Source organism: Cherax quadricarinatus, chromosome 93 (genome assembly GCF_038502225.1).
Source record: "Cherax quadricarinatus isolate ZL_2023a chromosome 93, ASM3850222v1, whole genome shotgun sequence".
Classification (NCBI taxonomy): domain Eukaryota; kingdom Metazoa; phylum Arthropoda; class Malacostraca; order Decapoda; family Parastacidae; genus Cherax; species Cherax quadricarinatus.
In genome coordinates this window covers 11,024,835-11,048,804 of record NC_091384.1, presented here as the reverse complement: position 1 = coordinate 11,048,804, position 23,970 = coordinate 11,024,835, and the positions used below count along the sequence as shown (strand labels likewise).

The 23,970-nt window shown below is 42.2% G+C and overlaps 1 protein-coding gene across 6 annotated transcripts in view; it reads left to right on the top strand.

The window, feature by feature from the left end:
- Nucleotides 1-23,970, top strand: part of Drep2 (DNA fragmentation factor-related protein 2) — a 285,668-nt gene that overhangs the window by 19,802 nt on the left and 241,896 nt on the right. For all 6 annotated transcript variants that reach the window (XM_053798008.2, XM_053798009.2, XM_053798010.2 and 3 more), the window contains one exon: nucleotides 10,046-10,139. In XM_053798008.2, the coding sequence (XP_053653983.1) occupies nucleotides 10,046-10,139 (94 nt within the window). The remainder of the gene's footprint in view (nucleotides 1-10,045; nucleotides 10,140-23,970) is intronic.

Below are 23,970 nucleotides of genomic sequence, written 5' to 3'. Positions count from 1 at the left end.
CAAGGGATTCAAAGACTAACCCAAAAGGGTTCTTTCAGGTATACAGAAGTAAGATTAGGGACAAGATTGGCCCACTTAAGAGTTACTCTGGTCAGATCACTGACAGTGATAAGGATAAGTGTGAAATTCTCAACACTTACTTCCTCTCGGTTTTTGCTAAAAAAGATACTGGGGAAATTCCAGAAATAATAGATTATGTAGAACAGGATAATAATAAACTATGTGCGATTGTGGTAACTAGTGACATGGTCCTCAGACAAATAGAGAAACTAAAACCTAACAAATCCCCAGGTCCTGACGAACTGTTTGCAAGGGTGTTAAAGGAATGTAAAGAGGAACTTAGCATACCTTTGGCTAATCTTTTTAACATATCACCACAAACTGGCATAATGCCTGATAAGTGGAAAATGGCAAATGTAATACCTATTTACAAGGCAGGTGACAGGTCCTTGTCTTCGAACTATAGACCAATAAGCCTTACCTCCATAGTGGGAAAATTTATGGAATCAATTGCCGAAGCAATTCGTAGCCATCTTGACAGGCACAGATTGATTAATGAATCTCAACACGGTTTTACAAAGGGGCGTTCCTGTCTTACGAATTTACTAACTTTTTTCACTAAGGTGTTTGAGGAGGTAGATCATGGTAATGAATATGATATTGTGTATATGGACTTCAGTAAGGCTTCGACAGAGTTCCACATCAGAGGTTATTGAGGAAACTTAAAGCACACGAAATAGGAGAATTTTTTTCCTGGGTAGAGGCATGGCTGACAAATAGGCAGCAGAGAGTTGCATAAATGGGGAGAAATCAGAATGGGGGCACGTCACAAGCGGTGTTCCACAAGGGTCAGTGTTGGGCCCATTGTTGTTCACAATTTACATAAACGACATAGATGAGGGAATAAATAGCGACATAAGCAAATTTGCTGATGACACCAAAATAGGCCGTCCAATTCATTCTAATGAGGACACTAGAGCACTCCAGGATGATTTGAATAGACTGATGCAATGGTCGGAGAAGTGGCAGATGCAGTTTAATATAGACACATGCAAAGTTCTAAATGTTGGACAGTTAAATAACCATGCCACATATAAACTAAATAATGTAGATCTTAATATTACTGATTGCAAAAGGATTTAGGAGTTCTGGTTAGCAGTAATCTAAAACCAAGACAACAGTGCATTAGTGTTCGCAATAAAGCTAACAGAATCCTTGGCTTCATATCTAGAAGTATAAATAATAGAAGTCCTCAGGTTGTTCTTCAACTATATATATCCTTGGTTAGGCCTCATTTAGACTATGCTGCTCAGTTCTGGTCACTGTATTACAGAATGGATATAAATGCTCTGGAAAACGTACAGAGGAGGATGACAAAGATGATCCCATGTATCAGAAATCTTCCCTGTGAGGATAGACTGAGGCCCTGAATCTGCACTCTCTAGAAAGGCGTAGAATTAAGGAAGGGGTATGATTGAGGTGTATAAATGGAAAAGAGGAATAAATAAAGGGGATATAAATAGTGTGCTAAAAATAACTAGCTTAGACAGGACTCGCAGCAATGTCTTTAAGTCGGAAAAATTCAGATTCAGGAAGGATATAGGAAAGCACTGGTTTGGTAATAGAGTTGTGGATGAGTGGAACAAACTCCCGAGTACCGTCATAGAAGCTAAGACGTTGTGTAATTTTAAAAATAGGTTAGATAAATACATGAGTGGGTGTGGGTGGGTATGAGTTGGACCTGTCTAGTTTGTGCTATTAGGTCAGATGCCGTGCTCCTTCCTAAAGTAAACGTGACCTGACATGACTAGGTTAGGGCGTTGGCTTAAGCCGGTAGGAGAATTAGATCTGCCTCACATTGGCCAGTAGGCCTGATGTAGTATTCCTTCTTTGTTCTTGTTCCTTATGTTCTTAAAAGGATCTTGGGCTAAGCATCATCAAGAGCACATCTCCTGAGGCACACATAAACCAATTAACTGCTGCAGCATATGGGCGCCTGGCAAATCTAAGAACAAATTTTTGATATCTAAGTAAGGAGACATTCACGACACTGTACACTGTGTATGTCAGGGCCATATTGGAGTATGCAGCACCAGTATGGAACCCACACCTGGTTAAGCACGTCAAGAAATTAGAGAAAGTGTAAAGGTTTGAAACAAGACTCGTCCCGGAGCCGAGGGGTTTGTCCAACCAGGAGAAGTTACGGGAATCGACCTGACGACACTGGAGGACAGGAGAGATAGTGGGAAACATAACGACATATAATATACCGAGAGGTATGATATAGCTCGTGGAGCAGGAGAGAGTGGACTTGGGAGTGACTAGTGAAGAGGCGGGCCAGGAGCTATGCCTCGACCCCTGCAACCACAAATATGAGTACACACACACACTCCTGGTGGGGCCAGGAACTACGACTCGATCCTTGCAACTACAGTTAGGTAAGTACACACACACAAACTCAAACACACTCAAGAATGATAACAGATGCCATCTTTCCAACAGGATATCAGATCCTGAGGAAAGACAGGGGAAACAAAGGGGGTGGAGGAGTGGCACTGCTTATCAAAAACCAATGGGATTTTGATGAGCAGGAGAGAGGAGACAGAGGAGAAGCAGGAGACTACATAATAGGAACACTTCAGTCTGGAGGTCCCAAGGTGGTAATTGCAGCGATGTATAACCCACCACAGAACAGCAGGAGGCCAAGGCAAGAATATGATGAGAGTAACAGAGCGATGGTTGACACACTGGCTGAAGTGGCCAGAAGGGCTCATGCGAGCAGGGCAAAGCTGCTGATTATGGGTGACTTCAACCACGTGGAAATCAATTGGGAGAACTTGGAGCCACATGGGGGCCCAGAAACTTGGAGGGCTAAGATGGAGATGGTATTGGAAAACCTCCTGTAACAACACGTTAAGGAGACTACCAGAGAAAGGGCAGAGGATGAACCAGCAAGACTGGACCTAGTATTCACCTTGAGCAGTGCAGATAAGACCCCACGAAGCTAATGATCACGTGGTTCCAAACTACGAATACATAGTAGAGTTACAAGTAGAGAGGGAAGCAGGAAGGGCAAGAAGAATGAAGGCAAACTACAAGACAGGGGACTACACAGGAATGAGGAATTTCCTGCACGAGGTCCAGTGGGACAGAGAACTAGCAGTGAAAACCGTAAATGAGATGATGGAATATGTGAAAACAATATGCAAGGAAACGGAGGAGAGGTTTGTAGCCAAGGCCAATAGACCTAATGAGAAGGCCAGGACGAGCCTTTGGTTCATGTGAAGGTGTAGAGAGGCAAAAAACCAAGTGCGCTAGATAATTGAAGAAGTATAGAATGCAAAGGACCCAGGAGAACAAGGGGAGTAGTTGAAGAGCGAGAAATGAATATGCACAGGTAAGGAGAGAAACCCAATGACAATAAGAAAATGACATAGCAGTGAAAGCCAAGTCTGACCTGCAGCTGTTGTACAGTCACATCAGGAAGAAAACAGTCAAAGACCAGGTAATCAGGATGAGAAAGAAAGGAGGGGAGTTGACAAGAAAAGACCTTGAAGTTTGTTAGGAGCTCAATATGAAATTCAAAGAAGTATTCGCAATGGAGACATAAACGACTCCTGAAACACAAAGTGGTGGGGTACACCACTAAGTGCGAGACACAATACATACAGCCGAGGAAGAAGTGAAGAGGCTGCTAAGTGAACTAGATACTTCAAAGGCGATGGGACCGGACATCTTTCCATGGGTTCTGAGAGAGCCGAGATGCTGTGTGTACCATTAACAACCTTAAACACATCTATCGAAACAGGGCGACTACCTGAGGTATGGAAGACAGCAAATGTAGTCTCAGTTTTTAAAAAATGAGACAGACACGAAGCATTAAACTGCAAACCAGTGTCACTGACATGTATAGTATACAAAGTCATGGAGAAGATTATCAGAAGAGTGGTGGAGCAACTAGAAAGGAATGACCTTATACATAACAACCAGCACGGTTTCAGGGATGGGAAATCCTGTGTCATGGACCTCCTGGACTTCTACAACAAGGTGACAGCAGTAAGACAAAAGAGAGATAGAGGGATGGGTAGATTGCATTTTCATGGACTGTAAGAAGGCTTTTGACACAGTTCCACACAAGAAAATAGTGTAAAAGCTGGAGGACCAGGCAGGTATAACAGGGAAGGCACTGCAGTGGATCAGGGAATACCTGTCGGAAGACAACAGCGAGTCATGGTACGTGGCGAGGTGTCAGAGTGGGCGCCTGTGACGAGCGGGGTTCCGCAGGGGTCAGTCCTAGGACCAGTGCTGTTTCTGGTATTTGTGAACATGACTGAAGGAATAGACTCTGAAGTGTCCCTGTTTGCAGATGTGAAGTTGATGAAAAGAATCCAATCGGACGAGGACCAGGCAGAACTACAGAAGGATCTGGACAGGCTGCAGGCCTGGTCCAGGAACTGGCTTCTGGAGTTCAATCCCACCAAGTGTAAAGTCATGAACATTGGAGAATGGCAAAGAAGACCGCAGACAGATTACAGTCTAGGGGGCCAGAGACTACAAACCTCACTCAAGGAAAAAGATCTTGGGGTGAGTATAACACCGAGCACATCTGAAGTGCACATCAACCAAATAACTGCTGCAGCATATGGGCGTCTAGCAAACCTCAGAACAGCATTCCGATATCTCAATAAGGAATCGTTCAGGACCCTGTACACCGTGTACGTTAGGCCCATATTGGAGTATGCAGCACCAATTTGGAACCCACACCTAGCCACGAACGTAAGGAAACTAGAGGAAAATGCAAAGGTTTGCAACAAGACTAGTCCCGGATGAGGAGAGGTTAAGGGAAATCGACCTGACGACACTGGAAGGCAGGAGAAATAGGGGGATATGATAACGACATATAAAATACTGAGAGGAGTCGACAAGGTGGACAGAGACAGGATGTTCCAAAGATTGGACACAGCAACAAGGGGTCACAGTTGGAAGTTGAAGACTCAGATGTATTACAGGGATGTTAGGAAGCATTTCTTCAGTCACAGAGTTGTCAGGAAGTGGAATAGTCTGGGAAGTGATGCAGTGGAGGCAGGATCCATACATAGCATTAAGAAGAGGTATGATGGTATAATAAAGCTCATGGAGCAGGAAGAGTGGCCTAGTGGCGACCAGTGAAGAGGCGGGGCCAGAAGCTGTGACACGACCCCTGCAACCACAACTAGGTGAGTACACACACACACACACACACACATATATATATATGCACATTATATATATATATATATATATATATATATATATATATATATATATATATATATATATATATATATAATACCGAGAGGAACTGACAAGGTGGACAAAGACAGGATGTTCCAGAGATGGGACACAGCAACAAGGGGTCACAGTTGGAAGTTGAAGACTCAGATGAGTCACCAGGATGTTAGGAAGTGAAATGGTCTGGAAAGTGATGTAATTGAGGCAGGAACCATACGTAGTTTAAAGAAGAGGTATGATAAAGCTCACGGACCAGGGACAGTGACCTAAGTAGCGACAGTGAAGAGGCGGGGCCAGGAGCTGTGATTCGACCCCTGCAACCACAACTAGATGAGTACAACTAGGTGAGTGCACACACACACACACACTGACCATCTTCTATCATGACTGAGGTACTGACCACCTTCTATCATGACTGAGGTACTGACCATCTTCTATCATGACTGAGGTACTGACCATCTTCTATCATGACTGAGGTACTGACCATCTTCTATCATGACTGAGGTACTGACCATCTTCTATCATGACTGAGGTACTGACCATCTTCTATCATGACTGAGGTACTGACCACCTTCTATCATGACTGAAGTACTGACCATCTTCTATCATGACTGAGGTACTGACCATCTTCTATCATGACTGAGGTACTGACCATCTTCTATCATGACTGAGGTACTGACCATCTTCTATCATGACTGAGGTACTGACCACCTTCTATCATGACTGAGGTACTGACCATCTTCTATCATGACTGAGGTACTGACCATCTTCTATCATGACTGAGGTACTGACCATCTTCTATCATGACTGAGGTACTGACCATCTTCTATCATGACTGAGGTACTGACCATCTTCTATCATGACTGAGGTACTGACCATCTTCTATCATGACTGAGGTACTGACCATCTTCTATCATGACTGAGGTACTGACCACCTTCTATCATGACTGAGGTACTGACCATCTTCTATCATGACTGAGGTACTGACCATCTTCTATCATGACTGAGGTACTGACCATCTTCTATCATGACTGAGGGACTGACCACCTTCTATCATGACTGAGGTACTGACCACCTTCTATCATGACTGAGGTACTGACCACCTTCTATCATGACTTAGGTACTGACCATCTTCTATCATGACTGAGGTACTGACCATCTTCTATAATGACTGAGGTACTGACCACCTTCTATCATGACTGAGGTACTGACCATCTTCTACCATGACTGAGGTACTGACCATCTTCTATCATGACTGAGGTACTGACCACCTTCTATCATGACTGAGGTACGGACCATCTTCTATCATGACTGAGGTACTGACCATCTTCTACCATGACTGAGGTACTGACCACCTTCTACCATGACTGAGGTACTGACCACCTTCTACCATGACTGAGGTACTGACCCCCTTCTATCATGACTGAGGTACTGACCATCTTCTACCATGACTGAGGTACTGACCATCTTCTATCATGACTGAGGTACTGACCACCTATCATGACTGAGGTACTGACCATCTTCTATCATGACTGAGGTACTGACCACCTTCTATCATGACTGAGGTACTGACCATCTTCTATCATGACTGAGGTACTGACCACCTTCTGTCATGACTGAGGTACTGACCACCTTCTGTCATGACTGAGGTACTGACCACCTTCTATCATGACTGAGGTACTGACCACCTTCTATCATGACTGAGGTACTGACCACCTTCTATCATGACTGAGGTACTGACCACCTTCTATCATGACTGAGGTACTGACCACCTTCTATCATGACTGAGGTACTGACCACCTTCTATCATGACTGAGGTACTGACCACCTTCTATCATGACTGAGGTACTGACCACCTTCTATCATGACTGAGGTACTAACCATCTTCTATCATGACTGAGGTACTGACCACCTTCTATCATGACTGAGGTACTGACCACCTTCTATCATGACTGAGGTACTGACCATCTTCTACCATGACTGAGGTACTGACCATCTTCTATCATGACTGAGGTACTGACCACCTTCTATCATGACTGAGGTACTGACCACCTTCTATCATGACTGAGGTACTGACCACCTTCTATCATGACTGAGGTACTAACCATCTTCTATCATGACTGAGGTACTAACCATCTTCTATCATGACTGAGGTACTGACCACCTTCTATCATGACTGAGGTACTAACCATCTTCTATCATGACTGAGGTACTAACCATCTTCTATCATGACTGAGGTACTGACCACCTTCTATCATGACTGAGGTACTGACCACCTTCTATCATGACTGAGGTACTAACCATCTTCTATCATGACTGAGGTACTAACCATCTTCTATCATGACTGAGGTACTGACCACCTTCTATCATGACTGAGGTACTGACCATCTTCTATCATGACTGAGGTACTGACCACCTTCTATCATGACTGAGGTACTGACCACCTTCTATCATGACTGAGGTACTGACCATCTTCTACCATGACTGAGGTACTGACTATCTTCTATCATGACTGAGGTACTGACCACCTTCTATCATGACTGAGGTACGGACCATCTTCTATCATGACTGAGGTACTGACCATCTTCTACCATGACTGAGGTACTGACCACCTTCTACCATGACTGAGGTACTGACCCCCTTCTATCATGGCTGAGGTACTGACCATCTTCTACCATGACTGAGGTACTGACCATCTTCTATCATGACTGAGGTACTGACCACCTATCATGACTGAGGTACTGACCATCTTCTATCATGACTGAGGTACTGACCACCTTCTATCATGACTGAGGTACTGACCATCTTCTATCATGACCGAGGTACTGACCACCTTCTATCATGACTGAGGTACTAACCATCTTCTACCATGACTGAGGTACTGACCATCTTCTATCATGACTGAGGTACTGACCATCTTCTATCATGACTGAGGTACTGACCATCTTCTATCATGACTGAGGTACTGACCATCTTCTACCATGACTGAGGTACTGACCATCTTCTATCATGACTGAGGTACTGACCATCTTCTATCATGACTGAGGTACTGACCATCTTCTACCATGACTGAGGTACTGACCACCTTCTATCATGACTGAGGTACTGACCATCTTCTACCATGACTGAGGTACTGACCACCTTCTATCATGACTGAGGTACTGACCATCTTCTACCATGACTGAGGTACTGACCACCTTCTATCATGACTGAGGTACTGACCACCTTCTATCATGACTGAGGTACTACCATCTTCTATCATGACTGAGGTACTGACCATCTGAGGTACTGACCATCTTCTATCATGACTGAGGTACTAACCATCTTCTATCATGACTGAGGTACTGACCATCTTCTTCATGACTGAGGTACTAACCATCTTCTATCATGACTGAGGTACTACCACCTTCTATCATGACTGAGGTACTGACCATCTTCCATCATGACTGAGGTACTAACCATCTTCTATCATGACCACCACCTTCTATCATGACTGAGGTACTGACCATCTTCCATCATGACTGAGGTACTGACCACCTTCTATCATGACTGAGGTACTGACCACCTTCTATCATGACTGAGGTACTAACCACCTTCTATCATGACTGAGGTACTGACCATCTTCTATCATGACTGAGGTACTGACCATCTTCTATCATGACTGAGGTACTAACCACCTTCTATCATGACTGAGGTACTGACCACCTTCTATCATGACTGAGGTACTGACCACCTTCTATCATGACTGAGGTACTGACCATCTTCTATCATGACTGAGGTACTGACCACCTTCTATCATGACTGAGGTACTGACCACCTTCTATCATGACTGAGGTACTGACCACCTTCTATCATGACTGAGGTACTGACCATCTTCTATCATGACTGAGGTACTGACCACCTTCTATCATGACTGAGGTACTGACCACCTTCTATCATGACTGAGGTACTGACCATCTTCTATCATGACTGAGGTACTGACCATCTTCTATCATGACTGAGGTACTGACCACCTTCTATCATGACTGAGGTACTGACCATCTTCTATCATGACTGAGGTACTGACCATCTTCTATCATGACTGAGGTACTGACCATCTTCTATCATGACTGAGGTACTAACCATCTTCTATCATGACTGAGGTACTGACCATCTTCTATCATGACTGAGGTACTAACCATCTTCTATCATGACTGAGGTACTGACCATCTTCTATCATGACTGAGGTACTGACCATCTTCTATCATGACTGAGGTACTGACCATCTTCTATCATGACTGAGGTACTGACCATCTTCTATCATGACTGAGGTACTGACCATCTTCTATCATGACTGAGGTACTGACCACCTTCTATCATGACTGAGGTACTGACCACCTTCTATCATGACTGAGGTACTGACCACCTTCTATCATGACTGAGGTACTGACCACCTTCTATCATGACTGAGGTACTGACCACCTTCTATCATGACTGAGGTACTGACCATCTTCCATCATGACTGAGGTACTGACCATCTTCTATCATGACTGAGGTACTGACCATCTTCTATCATGACTGAGGTACTGACCATCTTCTATCAGTACCAACACCCAATGTTAATATTATCACTAATAACAATGTTATTACCAATTTTATCACTAACAATGTTATCACTAACGTTATTAACAATATTATCACTAACAATGTTATCACTAACAATGTTATCACTAACAATGTTATTACTAACAATGTTATCACTAATGTTATTACTAACATAATGTTATCTTAACAGGGGAAGGGGAAGCGCCCGTATAAAGTATGGGACAGCGGGAGACAAGTTCGGAAAGGTCTGGTAGTGGCCAGCTTCAACGAACTTATAGAGAAAGGTAAGTGAAAGACAGAGAAAGTTAAGTGAAAGTCAGAGAAAGTTAAGTGAAAGTCAGAGAAAGTTAAGTGAAAGTCAGAGAAAGTTAAGTGAAAGTCAGAGAAAGTTAAGTGAAAGTCAGAGAAAGTCATAGAAACCTAAGTGAGAGTCAGAAAAACCTAAGTGAAAGTCAGAGAAAGTTAAGCGAAAGTCAGAGAAAATTAAGTGAAAGTCAGAGAAAGTTAAGTGAAAGCCAGAGAAAGTTAAGTGAAAGTCAGAGAAATCTAAGTGAGAGTCAGAGAAACCTAAGTGAAAGTCAGAGAAGTTAAGCGAAAGTCAGAGAAAGTTAAGTGAAAGTCAGAGAAAGGTAAGTGTAAGCCAGTGAAAGTCAGATAAAGTTAAGTGAAATTCAGAGAAACCTAAGTGAGAGTCAGAGAAAGTTAAGTGAAAGTCAAAGAAAGTTAGGCGAAAGTCGGAGAAAATTAAATGAAAATCAAAGAAAGTCAGGTGACAGCCATAGAAAATTAAGTGAAAGTCAGAGAAAATGAGGGGAGGGGAAGAGAAAGTTAAAGAATATTTGAAGAAAGTCATCAAAGGTGAAAGAGAAAGTTAAGTGGAAATTAGAGAAAGTGAGAGAAAGGTAAATGAATGTTTATTAAAGTTAGGTGAAAATGAGAAGAAGTTAGAGAAAGGAAGATAAAGCCAAGAGAAATTTAGGCGATAGTGAAAGAAAGTTAGGTGACCATGAGAGAAAGTTAGGAAAATTTAGGTGAAAGTGAGGGAAAATTAATGTTATGTGAAAGTGAGATAAAGGTAAGTGAAAATGAGAGAAACTTAGGTGAAAGTGAGATAAATGTAAGTGAAAATGAGAGAAACTTAGGTGAAAGTGAGATAAATGTAAGTGAAAATGAGAGAAACTTAGGTGAAAGTGAGATAAATGTAAGTGAAAATGAGAGAAACTTAGGTGAAAGTGAGATAAATGTAAGTGAAAGTGAGAGAAATGTAAAAGTGAGGAAAGAGTAATAAAAAGTGAGAGAAAGTTTGATGAAAATGAGAGAACATTTTGAGAAAGTGAAAGATCAAAGTGAGTTAAATCTAGATGAAAGTGAGAGAAAATTAGGTAAAAATCATAAAATGTAAGTGGAGGTGAGGTAAAGGTAGGTGAAAATGAGAGAAAGTTTAGTGAAAGTGATAAATTAAAGTCACATTAGATTTAGATTTTGCCACCGAAGTTGCTAGTTTATTGTGCACCTCATATCCATCCTGTGGATACACAAGAGGCCTAGGAACTAGGCCCAAAAGGATTAACAGGAATACATCCGGATTTATATCTACATATCTATAGTTCACTTATCTGTTACAAGCAAATTTAGGAAATTTGCTTAATATATCTGGTATCTTATTTTCATTAATAAGATATCTTGACATGTCACATAGGTTATTATACTGTCTGTCTCTGTATTCCTCAATAAGTGGACAATTAAGCACATAGTGTTCAAGACAGTGACCATATGTCTGATCACATAATTTACATTTAGTTTGATCATCATCTGTGTGTCTCCCAAACTGCCAGAAGTACTTGTAACCAAGCCTAAGTCTGGCCACTACAACATCAGTCAGTACTTGTAACCAAGCCTAAGCCTGGCCACTACAACATCAGTCAGTACTTGTAACCAAGCCTAAGTCTGGCCACTACAACATCAGTCAGTACTTGTAACCAAGCCTAAGTCTGGCCACTACAACATCAGTCAGTACTTGTAACCAAGCCTAAGTCTGGCCACTACAACATCAGTCAGTACTTGTAACCAAGCCTAAGTCTGGCCACTACAACAACAGTCAGTACTTGTAACTAAGCCTAAGTCTGGCCACTACAACATCAGTCAGTACTTGTAACCAAGCCTAAGTCTGGCCACTACAACAACAGTCAGTACTTGTAACCAAGCCTAAGTCTGGCCACTACAACATCAGTCAGTACTTGTAACCAAGCCTAAGTCTGGCCACTACAACATCAGTCAGTACTTTTAACCAAGCCTAAGCCTGGCCACTACAACATCAGTCAGTACTTGTAACCAAGCCTAAGTCTGGCCACTACAACAATAGTCAGTACTTGTAACCAAGCCTAAGTCTGGCCACTACAACAATAGTCAGTACTTGTAACCAAGCCTAAGTCTGGCCACTACAACATCAGTCAGTGTTCACATTGCAAGTTGCTCCATAAACATACTTATCTACGTTCATGTTATCATAGTGGGTTATAGATCTACTCAATCTTCTAACTGCATTCCTATAACAATCATTTTCATTATTTACTTCTCTCCTAATATTATTCCTAATTTTATTCCGGATTTTTTAATATCTGTACCTGGCTTCTCCAATGAGCATGTTATTGGAGTCATTATATGAGTCAAGAGCCTTCAATGATGACATAGAATCAGTAATAATGATAGAGTCAAGCTCAGTGTCATAGGTTAGCTTTAGCGCCATTAGGATTGCAGTGTAGACGCCCAGTTGTTAATTCTTATGCCTAACTCAACAAGTTTATTATGGTTCTTAACTAGGGAGGTGGCAACAAGAGCAGATGCAGCCCTGCCAGAAGACTCCTGTTTAGATCCATCAGTGTATATAACTTGTGGTAACTTATTACTACCAGCTAGGCCAGAAATTTCTTCTTGGGCAGTTGCTTTAACAAGTAATTTAAGGAAGGGATTACTAGCAATGAGCTTCTTGGGTGGGACTTGTAGGTATGTGATATTAAATGAACACATCTTCCATGGAGGGGCGAAATGTTGCCTACAGTGATAATGTTCATGCAGGTTATAAAACTTAATGCAATTGCACGTTTTCACAATCCATTTAGATCTGTGTGTATTTACTTCTAGACACTTGGTAAGATTCATTGTGACAGAGTTTGGTTCATTTCTCAACATTCTAATACTGAGTACAGTGTTAATCTCAATAATCCTATCACTGATACTAGAAATACCAAGCTCCTTCCTCATGTTAAGAACTTTTGTAGATCTGGGACAGCCAAGAATAATTCTGAGAGCTTCATTTTGCATTAACTCCAAGGGTCGGAGAGAACTTTCTCTAGCTAATATCAACATGGGAGCAGCATAATTAAGGACCTAACATAGGCTATGTACATCATTCTCACGATTCTCACATTAGCACCATAGTTGGGATTGTAGCCAGCAACATTAGCACCATAGTTGGGTTTGTAGCCAGCAACATTAGCACCATAGTTGGGGTTGTAGCCAGCAACATTAGCACCATAGTTGGGGTTGTAGCCAGCAACATTAGAACCATAGTTGGGGTTATAGCCAGCAACATTAGCACCATAGTTGGGGTTATAGCCAGCAACATTAGAACCATAGTTGGGGTTATAGCCAGCAACATTAGCACCATAGTTGGGGTTGTAGCCAGCAACAGCCTATCTTTGCATTTCTTATATAGTTGTGGTATAGTGGATTTGCTAAAGGGTACATCTACACCAAGTGACAGAAAGGTGAAATTAAGACAAAGTGAGAAGTTAGAGAAAGTTAAGTGAAAATGAGAGAACACTATCAGGGTTCACTATCTGGACCATCTACCCAGGTTTCACTTTACCTGGACCTGTGGACTTAAAGGTTCACAATGCTAGATCATGTCCGGCACAAGCCGTCATTGCCCTTAAGAACGCCAAAACTAAAACAATAGAGTTGAATGAACTTTGACGCCCGACATTTCACTCACGTGAGCATCAGCAACACGTTTCGCCCATTTTATTTAGAGCGGTTGTCCTCCCTGTGCCCGTGATTACAATACCCGTGGTACCATATTTCAGCGCCACGATAATTTAACGGTATTTACGGGAAGCCGGTAACTGACTTAGTAACTGGCTCTCATCTCACGGTCGTGAGATGAGAGCCGGTAACTGACTCAGGTTGGGTTCTACGTGTCCCACTCTTGGAATCTAAAAAAAAAAAAAAAAAATGGAAAATTTTGACTCCTTCTATTTAAAAAAGTAATTAGTATTCCCATATTCTTTTATCTTCTAGATTTTCCCATTAATTCCGGCAACGTGATCCACAATAATCTTAAATATTTTGATTTGGGTTACATTTGGCTGTACATCAGAAAGTTCATGGTTATGCACAGCATTTCAGGCAAACTTAAGCTTAATTTGAGATTACAATGAGAATAATATTTGCCTGGTGGCTAAAGCTCCCGCTTCACACACGGAGGGCCCGGGTTCGATTCCCGGCGGGTGGAAACATTTCGACACGTTTCCTTACACCTGTTGTCCTGTTCACCTAGCAGCAAATAGGTACCTGGGTGTTAGTCGACTGGTGTGGGTCGCATCCTGGGGGACAAGATTAAGGACCACAATGGAAATAAGTTAGACAGTCCTCGATGACGCACTGACTTTCTTGGGTTATCCTGGGTGGCTAACCCTCCGGGGTTAAAAATCCGAACGAAATCTTATCTTATCTCTCTTAACATTAAAGATATACAATGAACAAATTAATACATCATAAACACAAGCAGATAATTTAGTAAAAGTTGAATTATGGTTACAAGTAGTGACAATAAGAATAGTTTTTAACATTTGTAGTTGAACAAATTATTTAGCATATTTACCACATTAAGCATAATTAACATATTTGCTACGTTTAATATATTTAGGATAGGATAGGATATCGTTCGGATTTTTAACCCTGGAGGGTTAGCCACCCAGGATAACCCAAGAAAGTCATTGCATCATCGAGGACTAACTTATTTCCATTGTGGTCCTTAATCTTGTCCCCCAGGATGCGACCCACACCAGTCGACTAACACCCAGGTACCTATTTGCTGCTATTTAGGGAAAGGTGGTGTTTTTTTTTACAATAGTTTTGAAGTTACTGGTAGAGAGATTCTGGAGTTATCAGGTAGATATCAAGTGAGAGTTTATTGGTAGTTATCCAGGTTAACAATGTTGAGGAATTTAGATATGGGTTGGAGTTAGTTCAATATATTTTTTATGTCCCCCATAACCTTTTTGACTACCATCCTGTGGGTGGTAGTTAAAGGTTATAGTGCATAATGGGTCCAGAGACTGTACACCAACATAACAGAGGTACATAATGGGTCCAGGGACTGTACACCAACATGACAGAGGTACATAATGGGCCCAGGGACTGTACACCAACATGACAGAGGTACATAATGGGTCCCGAGACTGTACACCAACATTACAGAGGTATATAATGGGCCCAGGGACTGTACACCAACATGACAGAGGTACATAATGGGCCCAGGGACTGTACACCAACATGACAGAGGTACATAATGGGTCCCGAGACTGTACACCAACATTACAGAGGTATATAATGGGCCCAGGGACTGTACACCAACATGACAGAGGTACATAATGGGCCCAGGGACTGTACACCAACATGACAGAGGTACATAATGGGCCCAGGGACTGTACACCAACATGACAGAGGTACATAATGGGTCCCGAGACTGTACACCAACATTACAGAGGTATATAATGGGCCCAGGGACTGTAAGATAAGATAAGATTTCGTTCGGATTTTTAACCCCTGAGGGTTAGCCACCCAGGATAACCCAAGAAAGTCAGTGCGTCATCGAGGACTGTCTAACTTATTTCCATTGTGGTCCTTAATCTTGTCCCCCAGGATGCCACCCACACCAGTCGACTAACACCCAGGTACCTATTTGCTGCTATTTAGGGAAAGGTGGTGTTTTTTTTTACAATAGTTTTGAAGTTACTGGTAGAGAGATTCTGGAGTTATCAGGTAGATATCAAGTGAGAGTTTATTGGTAGTTATCCAGGTTAACAATGTTGAGGAATTTAGATATGGGTTGGAGTTAGTTTAATATATTTTTTATGTCCCCCATAACCTTTTTGACTACCATCCTGTGGGTGGTAGTTAAAGGTTATAGTGCATAATGGGTCCAGAGACTGTACACCAACATTACAGAGGTACATAATGGGTCCAGAGACTGTACACCAACATAACAGAGGTACATAATGGGCCCAGGGACTGTACACCAACATAACAGAGGTACATAATGGGCCCAGGGACTGTACACCAACATAACAGAGGTACATAATGGGCCCAGGGACTGTACACCAACATGACAGAGGTACATAATGGGTCCCGAGACTGTACACCAACATTACAGAGGTACATAATGGGCCCAGGGACTGTACACCAACATAACAGAGGTACATAATGGGCCCAGGGACTGTACACCAACATAACAGAGGTACATAATGGGCCCAGGGACTGTACACCAACATGACAGAGGTACATAATGGGTCCCGAGACTGTACACCAACATTACAGAGGTACATAATGGGTCCAGAGACTGTACACCAACATAACAGAGGTACATAATGGGCCCAGGGACTGTACACCAACATGACAGAGGTACATAATGGGTCCCGAGACTGTACACCAACATTACAGAGGTACATAATGGGCCCAGGGACTGTACACCAACATAACAGAGGTACATAATGGGCCCAGGGACTGTACACCAACATAACAGAGGTACATAATGGGCCCAGGGACTGTACACCAACATGACAGAGGTACATAATGGGTCCCGAGACTGTACACCAACATGACAGAGGTACATAATGGGTCCAGAGACTGTACACCAACATAACAGAGGTACATAATGGGCCCAGGGACTGTACACCAACATGACAGAGGTACATAATGGGTCCCGAGACTGTACACCAACATTACAGAGGTACATAATGGGTCCAGAGACTGTACACCAACATAACAGAGGTACATAATGGGCCCAGGGACTGTACACCAACATGACAGAGGTACATAATGGGTCCCGAGACTGTACACCAACATTACAGAGGTACATAATGGGCCCAGGGACTGTACACCAACATAACAGAGGTACATAATGGGCCCAGGGACTGTACACCAACATAACAGAGGTACATAATGGGCCCAGGGACTGTACACCAACATGACAGAGGTACATAATGGGTCCCGAGACTGTACACCAACATTACAGAGGTACATAATGGGTCCAGAGACTGTACACCAACATAACAGAGGTACATAATGGGCCCAGGGACTGTACACCAACATGACAGAGGTACATAATGGGTCCCGAGACTGTACACCAACATTACAGAGGTACATAATGGGCCCAGAGACTGTACACCAACATAACAGAGGTACATAATGGGCCCAGGGACTGTACACCAACATAACAGAGGTACATAATGGGCCCAGGGACTGTACACCAACATGACAGAGGTACATAATGGGTCCCGAGACTGTACACCAACATGACAGAGGTACATAATGGGTCCAGAGACTGTACACCAACATAACAGAGGTACATAATGGGCCCAGGGACTGTACACCAACATAACAGAGGTACATAATGGGCCCAGGGACTGTACACCAACATGACAGAGGTACATAATGGGTCCCGAGACTGTACACCAACATTACAGAGGTATATAATGGGCCCAGGGACTGTACACCAACATGACAGAGGTACATAATGGGCCCAGGGACTGTACACCAACATGACAGAGGTACATAATGGGTCCCAAGACTGTACACCAACATTACAGAGGTATATAATGGGCCCAGGGACTGTACACCAACATGACAGAGGTACATAATGGGTCCAGGGACTGTACACCAACATGACAGAGGTACATAATGGGCCCAGGGACTGCACACCAACATGACAGAGGTACATAATGGGTCCAGGGACTGTACACCAACATGACAGAGGTACATAATGGGTCCAGGGACTGTAAGATAAGATAAGATTTCGTTCGGATTTTTAACCCCTGAGGGTTAGCCACCCAGGATAACCCAAGAAAGTCAGTGCGTCATCGAGGACTGTCTAACTTATTTCCATTGGGGTCCTTAATCTTGTCCCCCAGGATGCGACCCACACCAGTCGACTAACGCCCAGGTACCTATTTGCTGCTAGGTGAACAGGACAACAGGTGTAAGGAAACGTGTCGAAATGTTTCCACCCGCCAGGAATCGAACCCGGGCCCTCCGTGTGTGAAGCGGGAGCTTTAGCCACCAGGCCACCGGGCCACCCCGAAGTTTTAATAGATGAACAAGTTAGAGATAATAAACTCCAGGTAGATCTGGTCACAATCATGACCAAGTTACAAAGGTAATGAATCATCTACACTTCCATACATGGTTAGAATCATGAACAAATTACAAAGTAATTGGGTGTGAAATGACAAAAATTGTGTCATGGGCAAAGAGAACAGGTCAAAGTTACTGTAATATATAAGAAAGTTCATTGATATACAAGTTGAAAAGCAGAGGACCAATGACACTAACCTGTGGGACGCCTATGTTAGCAGGTCTTGTTGATAAGGTTGTGCCCTTGATATTGATGTCGGTTGGTAAGGTAGGACTTTTTATATTCAAGTCCATGACCTCTGATACTGTGATGATATAGTTTGGGATGTAGGATGCTGTGGTCTGCTACATCGAAAACTTTCTTAAGGTCAATAAAGAAGCCGAGTGGATAGTCATTAAATTCAAGATGTGTGTGAAGGAAGTCTAGTATTATGATTGCATCGTTTGTGCTTTCATTTGGTCTGTAGCCAAACTGGCAGTGGTTGAGTATATTGTGATGTGTTGCGAACATAGCCTGTAGGTTCCTGGGTTTAGAACATAAGAACATAAGAAAGAAGGAACACTGCAACAGGCCTACTGACCCATGCGGAGCAGGTCCATGTCCCCCCTCGGATTAACCCAATGACCCAACCCCCCGGATTAGCCCAATGACCCACCCAGTCTGGTCACCTTCACTCAAGTGCTTCTCGTAACGAACAGGATTATCACATCTAGGGATCATCACTCATAGAAGAAAATTAATTTTTCTAGTTTCTGTTTAATTTATAAACTTAATAACCACTTAAGGATACCCTTATGACTTAAATCATTTAATCTTGACAACCAACTTTCTCATATCTTCCACTATAACATTCATCTCCCACCTCATTATCACATCACTGTAATAAGTTAATTTACAAATGGCTCTCAATGAGTCAGAAAATAGGTACATACACAGACCTTTTTAAAAGCTCAAACAACACTGATAGTGCTAGTCCATAGAGTTTTTCTGCAATAATCCCTTTTTGAGAACAGAGTCACTTATTCTCACTTTCCTTGAGTTACCCAACCGCTTCTCCGACTAAGATAAACCCTTGCAATAAGCGTCCGAAATTCCTGGTAACTTCTAGGGAGGCGAAGGGTGGTTTAAAGCCGGATATTCCCACATATCCTTCCTGGTCCAGTGGAAGGTATGAACTGAATAAAGTGAGGCATTACCAGCCAACTTTGACTCGGTCGTAGCAAGGGTTCAGCAGCTCAAATCACCTACTGGTGCTTAGCCAGGTCGCACCGACAGTTAGAATAGTTAAACAACGTACCTATGTACAAAGCTGAATAATATACAACCAGATAATATTATAAAGTCGAGTATATCCATTTTAGCTACTAATGGAATTACTCCTGAACATAATATTAAGTAAAAAAGCCAAAATAACATGTAAAAATATATCGTTGCCAAAATAATAAGTTGAAATTTCCTCCTTAAAATAAACAAAGGGTGTAATATGATACTAGAAAATAATATAATCTCTTGTGCATTAGTTCGAATTTTTTTGGATAACAATGGTAAGTTAGATATTAATTGGGTCTCCAACGTACGAGCCACAGCCCGGCTGATCAGGAACCGACTTTAGGTGCTTGTCCAGTGCCAGCTTGGCAGTCTTCAAGCTGGCACTGGACAAGCTACCTAAAGTCGGTTCCTGATCAGCCGGGCTGTGGCTCGTACGTTGGTTTGCGTGCAGCCAGCAGCAACAGCCTGGTTGATGAGGCTCTGATTCACCAGGAGGCCTGGTCACAGACCGGGCCGCGGGGGCGTTGACCCCCGGAACTCCAGGTAAACTCCAGGTTTCGTGTACTAGAGTAACTCTTGCTATCTAATGTCGGGATTAGATTTTTTTTAGATTAGATTTTGCCACTGACGTTGCTAGTTTATTGTGCACCTCATGTCCATCCTGTGGAGGGTAGCGCAAGAACATATGGATACACAAAAGACCTAGGAACTAGGTCCCAAAAGGGTTAATATCTACATATCTATAGTTCACTTATCTGTTACAAGCAAATTTAGGAAATTTGCTTAGTATATCTGGTATCTTATTTTCACTAATAAGATATCTTGACACGTCACATAGGTTATTATACTGTCTGTTGTTGTTAGGTAAGACACATATGCAACAGTTAGGTATCTTTATTTCGAAACGTTTCGCCTACACAGTAGGCTTCTTCAGTCGATTACAGAAAAGTTGATAGAAGCAGAAGATACTTGAAGACGATGTAATCAGTCCATCACCCTTTTTAATGTTCAAAATGTCTGTTGTTAGTAAGTTTGTCGACGCCACAAAGGGGGCAGTACTTGAAGACGATGTAATCAGTCCATCACCCTTTTTAATGTTCAAAATGTCTGTTGTTAAAAAAACTTTTAATTTTTGTAATTTTTTATCTGTTTATCGACGCTTATGTCACTGGTAAATTCTGGGGGTCAGTCAACGTAATTTAGTGCTGTAGAGAAGTTATTCATTGATGTCTCATCAATGAGACGAAATGAGATCTTAGCATATTCCAGTTGATCAGGCTCTGATCCACCAGGAGGCCTGGTCACAGACCGGGCCGCGGGGGCGTTGACCCCCGGAACTATCTCCAGGTAGTTAGGTAAGACACATATGCAACAGTTAGGTATCTTTATTATGAAACGTTTCGCCTACACAGTAGGCTTCTTCAGTCAAGTACAGAAAAGTTGATAGAAGCAGAAGATACTTGAAGACGATGTAATCAGTCCATCACCCTTAAAGTTTTGAGGTGGTCAGTCCCTCAGTCTGGAGAAGAGCATTGTTCCATAGTATGAAACAATATGGAGATGAAGTGACAGAATGGAGCTTTTTATAGCACCAAGAGGTGAGACGTAGGCCACTAGGAGAGGTAAGAACTCAGATGGCAATATAAACACAAATGCAGTATAATGTGATCCTTTATTGACTACGTTTCGCCCACACAGTGGGCTTTTTCAAGTCACAAACAGAGTCAATAAAGGATCACATTATACTGCATTTGTGTTTATATTGCCATTGTGTCGGTATTTTATACCATTTATTTCCAAGAACTCAGATGTTGAGAGGTCAGGTCCCTCTCAAATCCAGCCCCTCTCACTAGTGGAAGTTGTCGAAGTTGATTGCAGGTCTGTACCAAGATACCCTTGTGTTGCAGTGTCTGACAGATTGAACATTAAAATGGTAACTCCAGTGGTAGCTTATAAATGCCTGTTATGAGGAAGGTGAGGCAGTGTTCAGCAGCATTATCTGTGATCATCCCAGCTGTGAGAGGATCTAATATATTGCTCCATATATGGTCAACTGTGGTTGTACCTGTCTCAGTTAACTTATTGGTTTCGTTATAGCTGGTAAGAGAAATTGTGAACATCAAAATGGTATACAATACCGACAGGTTGTTAGGTAAGACACATATGCAACAGTTAGACAACTTTATTCCGAAACGTTTCGCCTACACAGTAGGCTTCTTCAGTCGAATACAGAAAGTAGGCAGGAACAGTAGAGATGTGAAGACGATGTAATCAGTCCATCACCCTTGTAGTCGTAGAATTTGAGGTTGTCAGTCCCTCGGCCTGGAGAAGTTCAGTTCCATAGTCAGGAACTGTGTAGGCGAAACGTTTCTGAATAAAGTTGTCTAACTGTTGCATATGTCTTACCTAACAACAAGAGCAATTGTATACACTATTACTGAAGTCAGTTACTGGTGGGTCCTCACTGGGGTTAATACTGAAGTCACCAGCAAGTAGCAGGTAATATTTGTATAGTTACTTGTTTGTTATTAGGTTTTACAGGTTGTCATCAAAGTCTGGAATATCAGTAAGAGGTTTTCTCTCGACTGCACCATCTGTAATGGCGGCTTTAGGTGTTTTTACCGAGATGTTAGCAAATAAGAACATAAGAACATAAGAAAGGAGGAACACTGCAGCAGGCCCGCTGGGCTATACTAGGCAGGTCCTTTACAATTCATCCCACTAACAAACATTTGACCAACCCAATTTTCAATGCCACCCAAGAAACAAGCTCCGATGTGCAAGTCCCACTCAAATCCAACCCCTCCCACTCATGTACTTATCCAACCTAAATTTGAAACTACCCAAAGTCCTAGCCTCAATAACCCAACTAGGTAGACTGTTCCACTCATCAACTGCCCTATTTCCAAACCAATACTTTCCTATGTCCTTTCTAAATCTAAACTTATCTAATTTAAATCCATTACTGCGGGTTCTCTCTTGGAGAGATATCCTCAAGACCTTGTTAATATCCCCTTTATTAATACCTGTCTTCCACTTATACACTTCGATCAGGTCTCCCCTCATTCTTCGTCTAACAAGTGAATGTAACTTAAGAGTCTTCAATCTTTCTTCATAAGGAAGATTTCTAATGCTATGTATTAATTTAGTCATCCTACGCTGAATGTTTTCTAACGAATTTATGTCCATTCTGTAATATGGAGACCAGAATTGAGCTGCATAATCTAGGTGAGGCCTTACTAATGATGTATAAAGCTCTGCAGTATGACACTCTGGACTTGTGTTGCTTACACTTCTTGATATAAATCCCAGTAATCTATTTGCCTTATTACGTACGCTTAGGCATTGCTGTCTTGGTTTAAGGTTGCTGCTCACCATAACCCCCAAGTCCTTTTCGCAATCTGTATGGCTAAGTTCTACATTATTTAACCTAAAAGTGCTAGGGTTATGGACACTCCCGAGCTTCAGAACCTTGCATTTATCTACATTGAACTGCATCTGCCACTTTTCTGACCAAGAATAGAGTTTGTCTAAATCCTCCTGAAGTTCCCTAACATCTACGTTTGAATCAATTATCCTACCTATCTTCGTGTCATCGGCGAATTTGCTCATATCACTAGTAATTCCTTCATCAAGATCATTGATATATATTATAAACAACAACGGGCCCAAGACTGATCCCTGTGGAACGCCACTTGTTACTGATCCCCACTCGGATTTAACCCCATTTATGGACACTCTCTGCTTCCTGTCTGTGAGCCATGATTCGATCCACGAGAGCACCCTTTCCCCAATGCCATGAGCTGCTACTTTCTTCAACAGTCTTTGGTGCGGAACTCTATCAAATGCCTTACTAAAATCTAAGTAAATAATATCAATTTTTTTATCGTGGTCAACAGCCTCAAAAGCTTTACTGAAGAAAGTTAATAAATTAGTTAGACAAGACCGGCCTCTTGTGAATCCATGCTGAGTATCATTAATCAAGCTATGCTTATCGAGATGGCTTCTTATAATTTGAGCTATAATTGACTCTAGTAATTTGCCTACAATTGAGGTCAGGCTTATTGGGCGGTAATTTGACGGTAACGACTTGTCCCCTGTTTTAAAAATAGGAATTACATTAGCCATCTTCCACATATCAGACACTACACCTGTTTGAAGAGATAAATTAAAAATATTAGTTAATGGTTCACAGACTTCCATTTTGCATTCCTTTAGAACCCTTGAAAAAACCTCATCAGGACCCGGCGACTTATTTTGCTTCAGTTGGTCTATCTGCTTCACAACCATTTCACTAGTGACTGTGATGTTACATAATTTATCTTCTTCTGGCCCACTATAAAAATTAATTACTGGAATATTGTTAGTGTCTTCCTGTGTAAAAACCGAGAGAAAATAATTATTTAAAATCGAGCACATTTCATTCTCTT